Source organism: Monopterus albus, unplaced genomic scaffold (genome assembly GCF_001952655.1).
Source record: "Monopterus albus unplaced genomic scaffold, M_albus_1.0 scaffold51.1, whole genome shotgun sequence".
Lineage (NCBI taxonomy): Eukaryota > Metazoa > Chordata > Actinopteri > Synbranchiformes > Synbranchidae > Monopterus > Monopterus albus.
The window spans coordinates 2,790,717-2,807,995 of record NW_018127931.1 but is presented as its reverse complement, the minus strand read 5'-3'; the positions used below and the strand labels follow the sequence as shown (position 1 = coordinate 2,807,995).

The window sequence follows — 17,279 nt, the reverse complement described above, 5'->3', positions numbered from 1 at the left end:
AAAAAATAGCAATATTTTTCAGAACATCTTTATAGGTGTAAAGTTATTTGGCGATTTCAGACGGAAAAGCTACATAACTATCAAATAATGTTCGTGCAGATTCTGTCATCCAGGTCGTAGTAAGATGAAAAAACTTAGAAAAGTCCAGTTGATTTTTCTAAGTTTTTGTCAGATGTTATTTCCTGCTTTGCTTTAAACATTTTAAAACACGTGCCAAATGTCAACGTGCGAATCATCAGTGTGACGATTCAGAAATAATGATATATAGCAACAATACTGATATTAACAAAACAAAAGTAAACAAAAACGTAGCACAAGTAGCCGTTTATTCCAAATACATGGGTTGCAGACTTCATTCACAGGTCCTGTTTATCCCCCATTTAGTAATAAAGTGACTAATGGGGGAAAATAAAAATCAGTGTGGAATATTAGTGTTTGTCCGTTTTTGACAGAAGAGCCAGGACAATTTGGAAAATATACTTTTGCCAGAGGCTGATGGTGCTAAAGTAATAATCATGTCAATGAATTATCTCTGATAACATTGCTATGAACACAATACAGGAAGAAATGTTCTCTTCTTTAAAAACAACTAGGCTTCTGTATGATAAGAGACTGCTGGCATATGGAGGCAAAGACGCCTCAAACCAGCAACACAGAAAATTAGTCCACAATGGTGAGTCATTTTTGTTCTCAACAAAACAGTTCCGTTTTCAAAATGCCAGGTTTTTCAAGGGAGACACTGTAGCACTGATGAATGTGACGCTGTCCTCTGTACAGAAACTACAGTACTTAGTGTACATATCCAATAGCTACATGGCATTAAACTACCATTCCTATAACATAAAACTGCAGTAAAACAGTTTGCGTCAAACACAAGCGAGCTGTCTATCAACAGAGAACTGGAGGCATTATTATTTATATTATGACATCTTGCATGCATTACTAATCCAAATTCCTTTTGTCCTTTTGACTGCAGCCTTCATGACATAGCTATGTACATGTGATATGCAAGGTAGCTGATAACTTGCACATGAACAAAGAACATATTTTGTGTGCTTCTCATCGCCGAACAGGACCTTTTATGTTACAGTAATACTATAATCTCTGTGTAGCAAAAACACACAAAAACTCCCTTCTGCTCCCTTCTATGTGCATCAACATCAAAACCCCAATTCAATAAGTCTATTATAGCAGTTCCATTTTTCCTATTGTAAATATAACAGTACCAAACTGTCAGACTGCAGCAAATGTAGGTCCCCCCAGCGAGGCCAATTCTGTGGAAGACTAACATCATCCATTTTTTCTACAGTTTCTCTCTGTTGCGATCCACCTATCCCTCTTCCTGTCTGGCTGTGTCTGCAGGCGCCAACCCCTCCCCCTGGGCTTCAGCTGGATTTGCAGTCTTGTCTGTAGGAAGTTGAGGGTTCTCCTCTCTTTGGGAGATGGGTGCTACTCTGTCTTTTGTTTCACTGTCAGCAGCAGGGGAGCTTTTCATCCCATTCACAGGAGCTTTCTCACTTTGCTTTACCTCTTCGGTAGGAAGTTTGTCTACCTCTCCGGCTGCTATGACTTGGTCCATCTCCCTTTTGCTCATATCAATCCCCCTCTCCTCTTTTTCTGAATTTTCTTCCTCCGTTGGGGCTGTTGCTTCTTCCAGAGGAGCCAAATCCTCCTCTACAGGGGGGTTTGCTTTTCCTGCAGGACTTAGTGGTTGTTTGTCCTCAGTGGGAGCCATACCTTCCTCCATCATCTCGTCCTCTTCTTCATCTATCTCGTCCTCTAGGGGAGGGATCATCTGTTCTTCTCTCCCTCCGGGGAAGACCCTATCTGGGAAGACCAGCTTCAGTTGTTCCTCAAAGTAGTCCTCCAGGTACAAGCCTGAACTCCCAATCTCTGAGGTTGCCTGGTAAAATCAAACATTGCAGTTAGTCATATTTGCTGACAAGCAGAAAAACGTGCAATACATTTTTGCAGAAGTGGTAACATATAAACATTGGATGTCTACCTTGTAGTACTTCGCACAGTTGAAAAATATGAGCCTGACATCTGAGACGAACCCCTCAGGACTAACATAACCTTCTCCATCCTTTGACCTGGACTCCAGTTTCTTCTTCACTATTGATAGATCCATTGGAGTCTTGATCAGTTCTTTGTACCTTTTTGTCTCCTATATTAGAAAAACAGTGCACGTTCAGCAGTACAGCAGCAGCTCTTAAAAATTAATACCCACTTTCAAACACATAATTTTGTAATAAAAGCATGGCTACACCACAGTATGATGTTATATAAAATAACTGTAGTGTATTTTTCCAAAGTGGGTGAAATATTTGAGACAATATATTTTTTAAACTGTTCATGTTTATTTTTCTCACTTTTCTTTTGAATGTAGCTGTTTTTTCTTATTGGATGCTTTCACCCTAGATCCTTCAGTGAGAAGTGAAGTGAAGCAGCTGACTTCCAATCAACAGTCAGCAATTCTTTGTCACCTCTACTGTAAACAATATAATCTGAAATGTCTTCACCGCCATAAAAATGAGTTGCAAAAACGTTCCACTTTATCAAAAACAAGTACAATAGATCAAGTACAAATGTCAGCAAAATAATACATCTACAGGAGATTTTAACACTATAGGCTCCAGTGTTTCAATTTGTTAGGTTATATTTCTTTAATCATTTTCTTACATTATTTTATTAAGATAAAACGCTACTGACAAAATACTGTATCTTACTGATGGAGAAGCAGTCTGTTGAAAGTCGGTACTGAAGTCATTACAGAATAGTCGCAGTAGCAGCCTCTCACACCTCTGTAAATACATGAGGAAAAACATTTTTTATTGATCATATTATGTATAGAAAATGCCTGTCGTAAAGTTTTTCTCAATGACATGGGATTTGTTTGATGGGGGATGGTTGTGGGAATCAAACAAAAATGTTTTTGTCTTGAACAAAAGAATTATACTTATAAAAAGACTGACTAGACTTGGTAAGTGAAGAATATCAGACAGGGACACATAAAAACTGTTAATAGATGAGCGGGCATACCCTTCTATCTGCAGGTGGGAACTTTTCGGAGACAGGGTCATTCTTGCTGTCACAATCGTACTCCATCTCAGGAGAGACAGGGTCTCGGCAGAATGAACAAAACCACTCGCCACTGAGGAGGGAGAGTAATAAGGACACAAAAAAACTGTTGAACACGCAGAACAAGATCACAACTGTACTGTTTGTCCCTACTCACAGCCACGCTTGGTCTTAACCTTGAGGGCAGCTTATCAGCAGTCTCATCACTGGTATAAACGTATACATGATCCTCTTCTGCTTAAGTGCAATAAGAAGCAGAAAAAACTATACTAAACTATGAATGAGAGAAAAACAAAAACTACTGTACAATGTCCAACATGTCTGACATATTGCATAATCTAATGGAGTAATATTTAAGTTTGAATACAAATAAATGCAACAAATACAAAATATGTATGTTTTGGTTAAATATGTTCCTTATTTTTCGTACCATGCATTCCTGATGTTCTTGCAGTCAAAATAACGAAACATAACAAATTGTTACAACTAGTGCATGTAAAGTATTTTTTGTAAAGAAATGAATACCAATACTTCTGCGAGGTTTATTAAAAAAGTTCAGGAGGAATTGTGTGTGTGGAAGTTCTTACACACACAGACTTTGTATTGGTGTTGCTGATAATACAGTTATTGACTCAGTGGGGCTGTTAGTGGTGTATTTTATTTCTGATTGATATTCTTGGTAGAACTGCATCAGTGGTGGACAGCTGAGCAGGCCTGGCTCTCAGGTGGGACTGCCTACCAAGCCAGTTGGGCCAGCCACTGTTCCACCTGATCAATTACTATGCAGATACTGTTTCACGCCACATATCTGCTCTGTGCTTAGGTGAGGATAGGATTCAGGGATGTAGGCTACGAAGCCTGGCAACCTCTTTGGGGCCAAATAATGGTTAAGCATCATTTAACTTGTACATCGATTGAGCTTCCATATGAATGCTCTCCCATTCGATGGCACATTTAAAAGTGTGTTGTCAACTTGCTAGAACCACAATAACCTCTACAATTATTAACAATACAAAAACATTTGATATGATTTAGTCTCCACATTACAGAAAATATAAAGTCTGTTAATATGGTAAAAATCGTGATAATTATGACAATACAGTTTAAGATTTTATACAAATATAAAATGTGCAGCAAACATGACTATAAGTCAGACATGCTGCACTTAGGACTGACACACCCTCCTTTGGGAGCAGTTATTTATTCATTTCTTCCCATTTATTCATGGGTGGTACCAACATAATTTTGTAATCGCACAACTGTACAGGCATTGCTGTAAACACTGCAGATCCCCTGTGTCACTAAGAGACTGTCTGTCTCTCACCCAGGGGACTCGTTGAGTGTAGGGATGTGGCAGGACAGATGAAAAACTTTGGGACATTTGTCGCAACAGAGCAGCTCTCCTCCATTCTGACAGACCGCGCACCAGTCCTCATTAGGATCTTCCTCCGGCTCCGCCCTCGTTTCACACTCCGGTTGTGCTGCAGGCTGAGGACGCTGCTCTTTCCCAGCTTTGGACTCTGATGCAGGGACTGGGACTGTGACTGTGACAGACACCTTCTGCTGCTGTCGGGGCTTGGCCTGAGTCCCAGTGCTACTGTCTGGCAGGCTGGATCCGACACTTGACTGCACCTGTTGGCAAAAAAAATGCAGGATATACGCAGGCAGATAAAATGACTCAAATGCAAAACCCAAGCAATGGAACAGTGGCACTAAACACATGACTGGTGATTCAGGAGACAGAACAGTCACATAATTTAGTAACTACTAACTATAACTGTGCCATAGATACATTTCAACATTCTGGATTTATGGAACCCAAGTAATTCTCTTACAAAATGAACATCATCCTCATCCTCTGGTTCATCCTTGATGATGATAATGGGCCCTGGGGAGGACCTTCTTCGTCGTTTGGCTGAGGAGGCAGCTGGCGGCTGAGAACTCTGCTTCCAGGAAGTTGTCCTTCAACGTACACATTGCCAGAGAGAGAGGAGAAGGGAAGACTAGACTCACTGGTTTGACTTAAGGTTTTGAAGATCAAAGAGTGTTTGTGTGCTGGATCACTTAAATGTCACTTGTGAGGAAAAACTCGTCTTAGTAGAAACAAGGAAATAAGTGTCACAAGGTCATAGTCTGTTAGATTATTAACTACAACCAATGGCATTGTAAACTAGCACAAGTGAATGCAAGAGCGAAAACTGATTCCAAACAGTTTTATTGCTACACTGTCAGTCTACATAGCCTGATGAAGACAACTGCTGCCAGAACATGACATGATTTAGAGCAATTTCAATATTGTGAACCAGAAGTATGAATCAGCAAGTAGCATTTTCCTTGAGTCCATCTAATCAACAAGAACAGACTCAAAGCAATATCAGCCCTGGCAACAGGGCGACAAAATAAAATTCTACCTAAAAACCGTTAATGGTTTCACAAGTTGGAAAAATTGTTTCATAATGAGAAAAAAAAAATCACAATAAAAAATGTAAGCTTGTAAAGATTTATACATAAGGTAACATTTTCACAGCAGTTTAACTTTTGACAGCCCAGTTTATAAATCTGGTCTCAGATTACACCGACTCCTAACAATCTGTAATTTGATCTGAGCAGTGAAACAGGCAGCTACTGGGAACACAAGGCGAAAACGAAAATAAATAAATAAATCTAAAATAAACATGGGGGGGGAAACTGTAAAGAGGAAAGAATTGATCTTTTCTTACCCTGTGCTTCTGTCTGAAGAAGATGGTTTGGTCATCGGAGAATTCCGCCTTCCTTGAACTTGGGAAAAGAGAACGAGGAAGAATCATGATGAAAGCTCAATTCAAGATTTATTTTCAATATTCAGCACAGATCTTCAGGGATGCAGCTCAATCAGAGTGTGGATACTGACCTGTTTGGTGACTGAGGCTGCTTGTTTTGTCTGCAGCTGCAGAGGCTAGACCTGGAGGGTAGCTGGGTTTGGGGACAGAGATGGTAATAGCGGGGACCGATCCAGAGGCTTCACTCCTCTTCAAGAAGGACGACTCTTGTAAACCCCGCTGCAGAGCAAAAACAAAATGGGTTGCGATAAATACATTATCACAGTCACACAAAACAAGCCTAAATAGCACTTTATCTCTCTGCAGTCACACTTATGACAGTTCAAAGTTTCTCAGGCTAGGTTTACATTAGCTTCTGAAGAAGCACAAATCAGTTTTCCCCTCCAAGTAACCCAGATCTGATCTTTACATCAATGTTTTCAAATCAGGTCTGGACCACCTGTATATCTGATAATAGAACTGATTCCGATCTCTGACTACGTGACCACCATAGGGAAGGTTCAGATTGGAATTCATTTGGTTTTAAGTCTCACACTTCTGCACACATCAGCTGTTATCATTCGGTGTCAGCCCCTCACAGACAAGTAAAAGCAAGCATGGAGGAGAGCAACAACAGTGATGGGGTTAGTGGAAAAACAAGAAAGTATCAAATTTACTGGGCATTTATGAAGAAGCTTCTGGTCATATCAAACTGAAAAGATCTTTAGCCAGATCAGATCTGACAGCAAAAAAAAATTAAAATCTGAACTGGCTCCTTAAATTCTCCTCTCATACCAACCTGGTGTAGTGATGTCTGTGCAGCTGCTCCAGCAGACAGAGGTTGTGGGAAGCGGGAAGTACCCTGCAACACATCCATGGGTTTAGGAACGAAGCTGGAGCTTTGGATCAGATCTCTCAGGGACTAGAAAAAGTTGCAAGAAGAGTTTAAGTTTGAAAAAAGGAAGTTAGGCAGCAACTTCAAGTACATTTCTCCCATTGTTCTGTTTATTAAAAAAGTGAAAAAGCAGCAGGAACAATGATGCATCTGCATTTAACCATTTTTTTGATGAAAGCACTTGTACAAGAGTTTTATCAAAAAGCTGAAAGGATATAGTATAATCTAGCAAATAAACCAACCTGATTCAGCCCACTCTTTGAGGCAAAAGATAAGGAAAAGAAAAAGGTATATCAAAATTGTTCAAACTAAATGTCAATGTGAGTTTGTGATTAAAAATGAGGCAGGCTGAAAATACTAGTGCAACCATCACCTGCAAAAATGTCCCATGTGGCCAGCATCTTGTGTTCTGCATACAAAACATACAATACAGTCCACACACACACACACACACACACACACACAGTCTAACCTCTCGCCCTGTAATCACTTACCTGAGTAGCTGGGAATCCTGTGCTGTGAAGCATGGATGATGTGGGGCTTCTGGGGTTTGGATGGGAGCTCCCATACCTACGGCCTGGCTGTGACAAACTGGGGGGACCCTGGGAAGGGGAGGAACCTCCATGGATGGGCCTGGTTGGAGGTGGAGGGCCAGGGGGTCCTGGGAGCTTAACATTTTGGTACCAGGAACAGTGGTAGGGAGGGGCCTGTCTGTGGGGCTGTTGGAAAAGCTTGTCAACCTTGGACAGGAGGGTAGTTGGACAGTTTAATCAGTGCTAGAAGAGGCTTACTTTGTTGATATTTTCATATTGTAAAATCTATCGATTAATATAAAGATCAACATACAGCACTGAGAATGTTTAATAGTATTAGAGCAGTAAGCAAAAGGCACATGAACACACCGAACCAAAACAACTTCTAATTTTAATGCAAAATAAATGAACTTGTCGAGTATCAAAACTATCGACTGTGTTGAAAATCCCACCTGCATCTGCAGCTGAGCCAGTGTGCTCTGTCCCTGCTGGGCTGACACTGGCAGACCTCCAGTGGAAGCTGCATTGGGATTGGGGTTGGGGTTGGGGATGGGTGGCCGTGAGGGGCCTCTTTCTACTACCAAAGAACCTGGACAAAAGAAGCAAACACGACGGTGGCTCACCCAGGGGCCATATTTATAAAGGCTGCATATGCACAAAAGAAGGCGTACACCCCAATACAAGCAAACTTGACAGGAAAATGTGTGGTCCTCCACTGAAACTCTGACCCATGTGCATGTCCATTTTGGAAGTGAGGAAAATTGGCAACACAGATGGTGATGCAGTGAACTGAAGCCAGATTTTATACTGATCCTTTTAGGGTTTCATTTCTCTTCATATTAAATCAATAATCACATGTACACAATGTGATCAATGTGATAAACCACGCAGCTGCGTTATATTGTGTTTGTAGGACTAATTATTCTATAAGCAGCTCTGTTTTAAAAGATATAGGCTGATCCAAATCTCAACCATTTACATCTGTGATTCATTATTAAGCTATCATTAATTAATCAAGTGGCACTGACAACTTTTCTAAACCATCAAAATCTCAAGAGAGGGTTGGGCCATGTGACACTCATACTCAAGCTACCGGTCGATTTTGAGCTGGAGCATGTCACAGCACAGCTTTGCCAAGGATAATGCCAAGATGTGTCAGGTAGTGGGTTCGGGAAAGTCTGGCTCACCTTTCCCTGATAATAACTCAGAATATCCTGATTTCTCTTCATCTCAGCCACAATTGGTTCAACCATGAAATAATCATCACACTGCTTCACATTTCTTTATAGAACTGGAGAAAAGAAAAGCACTGGCAGTTTTATAACAAGGTCTTTGATTATTGTGAATTTGTTGCTAAATACAATTTTAATTCATTTTTTAAATATTTTTGATTTGTATAAATATCTTCATTGAAGACATGCATGTGCCGTCAGCCACCCACAGCGCACTAGGAAAACTGCAGGGGTGCACGCACTCTTTCTTTTGCGGTCATCTCACATACACCTCTAGCCTATATGCACTCGTCATCGGCTGTGAAGATAAGAATAATGTATAATTTTTTAAGTTAAATGCTGGGTTTAACTTGACAGTGTGATAACTATGTACTTGTCTATAGTCATACACGCTTAACAAATACCAAGCGGAGAGCTTCCATGTCCCTGTCTCTCCATATTCTGTTCTGCAGCAAAGTGTTTAAGACATTCACCTGCATGTCTGAGCACTTTGCTTAATTTAGGAATTTTCTTGTTTGTTGTATTAACAGCTTCTGCAGTGACAGTCACTCAAACGGTTTTGTCTGTAGTGCTGCCTCTGGTCTCCAAAGGAATGCTGTGTACTTCAATAGTCATGAATGTTTTGTATTATGGTTAACTGGGGGAGTATTCTGGGCGGAATATGTAGCTGACCAAACTGTACACATTCTCAAGATGATTGTGATTTATAAAGGAAAAAAAGTGTAGGACGTGCATGTGCAGTGTTATACTTGTTTTTTTACTTTTTTGTGTACACCATTCTTGTGATTTGTGTATATGTAAACTTTTAGTATGAATCCTATACACAGTTTGATAAATGAGGACTTGGGTCACTACCGATTTCCGCCGTCACACCAGCTCAGCTTAAAGGAGTACTCCTCTGACTTAGCACTGCATTACCATCAGAGTCACGATGGGCAGTTAAAAACTGGATCAAAGTCAATGCAGCAGAAACAGGACATTAACCGCAGTGCAACTCAACTGGTGACAGCTTTGTCTGAGATTTGGGTGTGCAACATCTCCAACAACAGCAGGTAAAGTAAGTATATGTACAGACAAGTGTTGTTGTCCATGGTTTCAAAGGCTTTACATATTAGTTTGAGAGAAACTAAGCTAAATGAAATGATTTGCAAGCCAAGCACAACTTAAAACCTCAGTGATATTATGCTTTAAAAAGCAGAGGCAGGAAGGATGCAGAGGTGTTTTCAGCCCCTTATAAAATTCCTACAGCACCACAAAAATTCTCCACCAAAGAAAAAAGTACAAACATGCTGTAAAAGAAGATAATGGGGAGAAGACTATGTTAGGTGATAACATAATATTAAGACAAACTGTTAGTGTTTAGGACAGATTAGATTAATACACTGGACGACAGACATGCAAAAACTGACTGTTGCACTGACAAAGATAAAGAAAAGTGTCATAGGATGATGTCACCAAACATTCCAGTGCTAGCCAACACAACTATGTGGATTTCATTGTTCCCTTCTCTTGAACTTCAGCTGCTGATGTAGCTGTTTTATCACTGAAGAGCATAACGGACATTGCATCTAAGTTCTATTCACAGTGAACATCACTCGCAATGATACATTCACAACCCACAAAATATAATGAATGACACATTTGGTTTGCAGTTATTCCTGTAGGTGATGTGGACACACTAAGCTCCTAGAGAAGGGAACATTTGTTATTTATTGCTGCTGGACTCGCAGTCTATGTTTTAGGTGATGCCAAACTTACCAAGTTCTACATTTGTTGCCCAGAATCCAGAGCGACTCTGGAAGCGAACAGAACTCTGAGGGACAATGGAAGGATTACAGTTTGCTCTCATCAGGTAATGGATCTGAAAAAGGATCTGACAGACAACAAGACAGAGAAAGTACAGAATATCACTGAAGTTATAAAGGTATTATAGAATTCTTTCAAATATGTATTATAGAAAAGAGTTTCCTATAGCAACAAACAATTGCTCGTCACTCACCAGTCTCTTGCAGTATAGGAGAGCTGTTCCACTATGGCTGGCTGTGGCCCATTTGGTAAAGCTGATAACATGGTCTAGGTGCCTGCTCAGAGAGCTGATGTCCTCCTGCTGCTTTTTCAAATTCAATTCATGGTCCTTAGTCAGAGCCTGAAAGTAAATATGTTAATGAAATGTCAGAAAGCAAATTTCTAAATGTCACTTACTGCTTTGGAAATGCCATTCAAATCTGTGTGCAGCAAATTTAACATATTGTACCTCAAGATGGTTAACCAGAATCTTTCCTTTCCTGTTGATCTCCATAATCAAGTTACAGATGGACTTCTTTATTTCATTAGTTACAGCCTTCCTGTTCTCTTCAACTTGCTGGAGTCTGTGAGAATCAATGTCAAAAAACTAAAATGAATTTTACATGATGACTCTCATTAATCACTTTCAATATGCAGATGATTCTGAATTTAACAATACGTTGGTAAACAAAGTCCAGAAAATCTGTACAGTAACTGTCCATATTACATTGCAAACAGATACAATTATATCTGAAATGCAAATAACAGAGAAACTCTGATCAGCTTCCAGCAGTGGAGGATGACTTTACCCAGTGTTGATACAGCTGGATACCTCCTCGATGGCCTTTCTTTTCTCTTGCAACTGCTGCGTCATGTTCTCCAGATACTGCCTATGGTTCCTGTACGCATCCTCCAAAAATTGGTAGCTACACAGAAAACATCCAAAAGCTTATCACAACAAATGGATATGTTCTGTCACGTCACTTTAGTCGACTATCTGAATTAATTATTGGCTACTCTTTGTAAATGGTGCTTTTAAAAAATGACAAATACTTTTATGCATTTCTGGTACTAGAATAAAACTGATGTTAATACACAAGAACTCATAAAACATTACAGCTCTTCTCATCAAACATCACAAAAATAATTTGCCTCAAATCAGTAACAAGCTGCATCACAATTGCCAGTTGTAAAGGACTGGTAATCCTGCATACTTGTGATCCTTGTGTTTAAGCAGCTGACAGTCTCGACAGGTGAGTCGATCACACGTCTCACAAAACAGCTTCAGTGGCTCCTGTTTATGGATGTTACAAAACACAGGCCTCTGGGTGGAAATAACTACTGCTTCTGAGATACAGACAAGGAGCAGAGAGAGAAATGCAAAGTCAGCATATGTCTCCTTAGGACTGTTTGTTAAATATTGAAATAAATATTTCTGCAGTCTTTGAACTACCTGGAGACATCTCCTCCTTCTGGCGTATGGTGTGATCCCTGGTGAACTTGACCCTTTGGTGCGCTTCAATACACGTCACACACAGAAACTCCACACACTCTACGCAGTAACCTGTTGCTTCTGTGTTGTCATCACAGCTCATGCACACCTATTAAAGAGGAGCATAAAGAACTAAATTAAAGAAGACTGAGTAAAAGAAAAATCATCACTGTAGTCTTGGGAAAACGGTGATGCAAGTGATGACCAACCTGGCTGGTTTTTTCCACAGTGCTGCTTGGCACCTCAGCAGACTCCTTGACAAAGAAGTTATCCAGTACATCCAGCTCCCAGCATTCCTGTCTGCATACTGGACATCGAATTGCACCCACTGGGGCAAAAGACCACATCCACTACTTAAGAGTCAACTAATAAATACACAGAGATTGACAATATGCAGCTTTAGTACTGACTTAGTGGTGCCACTAAAATGTTCACATTAGCTTTTCATTTCTTTTTTAGCTGATGTTAAAGGTTGCATTACAGTTCAATATTGTTTTGTGAAAGTCTGGTTTCCTATCTGGATATTTCATTAACATTACAATATTTTCTTGTGTGAATATAGTCTGACAGAAACAAAAGGCATCACCAAGCTATTCTTACATTATGTCAATATAAACATATTTTATGAAGAAGTCTATTTTATGTTGTCCACATCACTCAGGGGTCCAACAAGACAGATAAAAGCCACTTCAGTTCTAGCAGATGGTATAACGTACTCTGTTATCACACTGTGTGTCAGTCACATCATACATGAAATCAGTGTTCTCACATGGTTTACTGTTGTCCACCCGACTTTGCGGGTCACCCCTGGGCTCGGCACTCCTGTACGGGGCAGGCAGACACCTCTTGCAGAGAGAGTGGAGACAAGGCAAGAGTTTGGGCTCTCTGTTGTGGAAACTCAACTTGCAGATGGGACATGTGTCCATGAGCCCGAAAGTGCCTTGTTTCAGCCGCTCCTCCTCTGCTGGCAAACTTTCCGCCTCGTTCTCCACAATAATGACAATGTCGTCGTTTTCCACATTTTCGGCATTTTCATCCATTTTTCCCGATTCCCCTTCTTTTTACAGCCAACCGATCAATATAGCGTTGCGATTGGAAACAAAGGACAACCTAAACATTTCCTGACGTACAAGCCAGATAATGAATATAAATACTAATAACATGCATTACAACATTAAAGAAATTGCAGTGTCATCCAACGAGAGAGCTTATTGCACTGCACGATAACAGCTGTATTAGAAGAGTAACATTAGCTCATTATTCCGTTTTGGAAGCTAAATTAGCAACGTAGCCGATTTTAATTGCACACATGCTAAAGACAATAAATAATAAATTCCCCAGTTCGTGGGGCTTCTCATTAAAACATGCAAAACATAACACCGCACAGTCACGCATTAATGAAAACTATGCTACAATCACAGTATTTTGAAGCTTAGAGGTCCACAGGAAACGCGACCATTAGTGTATTCCTTACCCAAAACACATAAATATTACCCAGACGGCAGTGCGGGATTTTAAAGCTACAGCGACAAGTTAAGGACAAACTACTTATTACAAATTGCGACTAAAAATCGTATAGCTCTCTTTTGTAGCCTGTGTTTAACTTATCCGCCCATTAAAATGTTATGTTATGCAGTGAACATCTTGTGGTGTCACACTAAAAAGACTAGAGCTCAGAGGATTCTGAGACTATGCAAGTTAATAGAAAGGTAGAAGACTACATTATACTGTAAACATTTATTACGTACTATTTCATTCCTTGGCTGATCTCTTGTGAACATTATCACATTCATGAGCAAAGTAATCGTAAATTATCGATTCCAATTTGAATGCATCATCAATCAAAAACAAGAAAATCAAGTGTGCGAGTTACTTAAATAGGAATATGAATTACTAGCAGGTAATAAAGGTTTAACTTATGTATCTATGTAGAGATACTGCTTGCAAACCAATGATGTAAGATGATGTCATGGGGTAGGACTGGATAAGTCTGACTTCTTCCTACTCCATTCAAGCATGTACTAGGTATAAGCACATTGATATTGGATTAGCATTTGTTGGATATGTGTAAAATTATGTGTGTTGACATATCAACTGTCTTTACATGCTTGAAAGAATAAATCAAATCAAATCAAATCAAATCAAAATTTATGTCCAGAACAACATATTTCATATTATTTGCAATTATCTTCAATTTTTTAAATGGGAGAATTGAAGCATATTGGGTTAGATATCACTGAATCAATGCTTGTTTCAAGATTACTGTATTCAAATAAGTAAGACTTAATGTATCTGATACTCACATGAAAGGTCTGCTTTGCTTTGAGGGTCTGGTCTTTATGGCTAGGGGTTGCCAATCCTGAATTTTATTGCTGACAAAGAGCTGTAACTGTCACATGTATGCATAATTGAATGACATCTATGTATGTGTCTTCTCTTTCATGTCTTTCTGAGTTTGGATTCTTTGTTCTATTTCCGTATAAAAGCAAGGATTTTGAGAGAAACTGGTCAGAACACATGGACAAACACTGTCTTCTTCATGTTGGCATGTAATTAAATAGGGATGGTTCATCACAATGTGTTTCTTTTTTAAAAGTTCTTCTGAGACTTAGCAATTTTCAAACATGAGAGAAGAATTTCTACAACACATAGCCATGAGCTGAAATTGAATTTGAAATGTCAAGACTCTAGGTGGTCTATGAAGGCCACGATATGGTAACCCCTGGACATAGGAATAAAGCTTAACCTCTCGCACTAAGGTGGCATATTTGACAGAACTGAAATGCCTCTTTGCAACAAAAATGAAACCTGTCTATCTCCAGCAGGTGACTCGTCGTTTTCCATCAAATTACCTGCATGTCTGCAACACTGAATGGAATCACGTTGATAATGCCCCATACAGAGATGCAATTACAGCCTTGGGAGTTGTGTTTTGTGACCGGTTTCCCACTAAAGTGGACATGAGTAAAATCACATCTTGCAGACAACAGGAGGGAGAATCGACAGAGGAGTATTTACACTGCCTTACAGAGCTGTTTAACATTCATAGTGGCCTGGAACAACCAGCTGATTTGGGCAATGCTCCTGGTGTGTGGGAAACACATACTGCTTCCTGAAGGGACGGAGACCTGACATTGCAGCAGCAGCTAAGACATCCTGTGTCGGCTACACAGATGCTCGTCTGAGTGAACTACGACGTCATGCCAGTCATGCCCAAGATCAGCTGCAGCAGAAGAAACGGGCCTAAGAAGATAAGGCCAAAAAGGAGCTACACTTCACAGCCATGACCATGTACCAAGCCGTCCAGGAACAACACGAGAGACTTCCAGAGAAGGGGACGTGGTTTGGAGAATGGTCACCAGTGCCCAACAACATCTGACTGAAGCTAGGTTGGTGGCGGCGAAGGGGGAGGAGGGACAGCGGATGAGACCGCCACTGCACCTACAGATGAGACACAGCAGCTACAGATGAGTGAAAACACACACACTGCACACCACAATGAAGACCAGCTTGCTGATACTAACCTGCACTTGCTTATACAACACAACATTAAGGTATTAGAGAGCAAATTTGAGCCTCAGGGTACATATGTCAAATATGAATCTGAAGCATATAAACAATTTCCTCAGTTCACACTCCTTATTCAGGGACAGCCAGTTACATTCCTTGTTGATTCAGGAGCTACTCCCTCCCTTATTAAAACCTCTCAGTTTACATGCTCTCCAGAAATATCTGGTAATTTTGTGTACTCTGTGGGAGCTTCAGGGAAAACTATCAAAGAACATACAACAGCTCCTCTCTCGTGCCCCCTCCCTGAGGGAAGGTCATTCAAACATTGTTTTCTGTTCTCTTCATATTGTCCTGTCAGTCTCTTAGGCAGAGATCTTATGTGTAAACTTGGAATCTCACTTTGTTCAACCTCTGATGGTATTACTGTCCACCAAGACAGTGACTCATACACACACTCATTTGTGCTAAATAGCCCTTGTGAGTTACTGTATGCTTATGAGTGGAAATTGCTAAATGGTCCACTGACTTCCTCACTTGTTGCTGAGGATAAACAACTGGTTGTGGATGAACACACTGATTTTATGCAACCTGGAGATTTGCATTGCACTTCTCACATTCATCATGACAAGCACTATGAACAGACATGGCTTAGAGTTCAAAATTAAAAACTGTGCACATCTGCTATGTACTGGAGTGATTACCTCTACTTTCTCACTGGCAGTCTCACAGCTTCACAGTTAGAGCTGTATGACATTGACAGGGCCGTACCACACATTTCTTTGGCCGAGGGTAATAATGATGAATGGAAAGATATGGGCCCCTTTGTGAAAAGATGCATGCACAAAAATGATTGGCAGATAACTCAAGATATATCGGTTTTGTTTTCTTTTACACTGCAGTGTTTTAAAATAAGCTTCTCTTTAGTCATGCATTCCATAAGATCCGTTCAGTTGGCTGAAAATACAATGCGAGCTCAGCACTTTTTATCTGACTCACAGGCTGCAGCCATCCTAGTCTTGCAGGAAGTCCCCAAGACACTGTGGGCTACACACATTGATGATATTGGCCTCACCAAAGATTGTGAACTGGTTGTAGTTACTCCCAAATCTGATTACAGGCCATGTAAACAGTTATATTTTCTGAAAAAAGAAGCTATTGATGGCATCACTCCAGTGTTTGAATCTCTTAAAGAAGCAGGAATAATTATACCCTGTGACAAATCCCTTGTGCGCACTCCCTTGTTAAAGGTTTAATCTACAGTAGGGCAACCTCATCATCAGTGAGCCATGGACATCCATGACCCTGTCTCCAGTTCACCATTTGTCCTTCCTTAGACACTGTTGGTAGGTACTGACCACTACAGACCAAGAACACCCACCAAGACCTGCAGTGTGGGGGATGCTCTGACTCAGTCATCTCACCATCACAGGTTGAACCTTGTCAAAGTCACTCAGATCCTTACATTTGTCCATTTTCCTGCTTCCATCACATCAACTTTGAGGACTGAGCGTTCACTTGCTGCCTAATATACCCCACACACTGACAGGTACCACTGTAACAGACAGTCTGTGTTATTCACTTCACCTGCCAGTGGTCATAATGTTGTGGCTGATTGGTGTAGTTCCTTGATAAAATCCTAAAATTTTGTCTGCATAATATGAATAATAATGAGAGAACAATTTCTTATTTGTAGGTACACAAAAATTTTCACATTTCAAAACATTCAATTACGCATGTACAATTTCACCTCAAAAACACCACATGATGTACATTACCTTGTTCTAATACATAATTAAATCTACATATAAAAATGTATATTAAAACATTTTATTGAAGCATTTTTGCATTTGGAACAATGGGAGATTAAAGTCACAGTAACATTTAATTCCATATTATCGAGATTTTGTCACCTTTCAAGTCTGTTTTATCATTTACTGTCCGTTTCTCTCTCTG

General features: G+C 40.1%; 1 protein-coding gene across 5 annotated transcripts; it reads right to left on the bottom strand.

The window, feature by feature from the left end:
- Positions 1-317: 317 nt before the first annotated feature.
- On the bottom strand, positions 318-13,349 carry trim24 (tripartite motif containing 24). 5 transcript variants are annotated; one of them, XM_020601409.1, is made up of 21 exons: positions 13,291-13,349; positions 12,586-12,937; positions 12,026-12,144; positions 11,778-11,925; positions 11,539-11,671; positions 11,134-11,250; positions 10,794-10,908; positions 10,539-10,685; positions 10,298-10,412; positions 7,760-7,896; positions 7,269-7,514; positions 7,017-7,031; positions 6,679-6,801; positions 5,972-6,119; positions 5,802-5,859; positions 4,917-5,043; positions 4,406-4,713; positions 3,043-3,154; positions 2,730-2,804; positions 2,006-2,167; positions 318-1,903 (listed from the first exon to the last, which is right to left on the bottom strand). In XM_020601409.1, the coding sequence occupies exons 2-21, from the start codon at positions 12,854-12,856 to the stop codon at positions 1,331-1,333; spliced, it is 3,249 nt and encodes a 1,082-aa protein (XP_020457065.1). In that variant the 5' UTR covers positions 12,857-12,937; positions 13,291-13,349; the 3' UTR covers positions 318-1,330. The 5 variants fall into 5 exon arrangements, with proteins under 5 accessions (XP_020457065.1, XP_020457066.1, XP_020457064.1 ...); XM_020601410.1 differs by lacking the exon at positions 13,291-13,349 and adding an exon at positions 13,236-13,261; XM_020601408.1 differs by lacking the exon at positions 13,291-13,349 and having other exon boundaries at positions 12,586-13,284.
- Between the last annotated feature and the right edge of the window lie 3,930 nt (positions 13,350-17,279).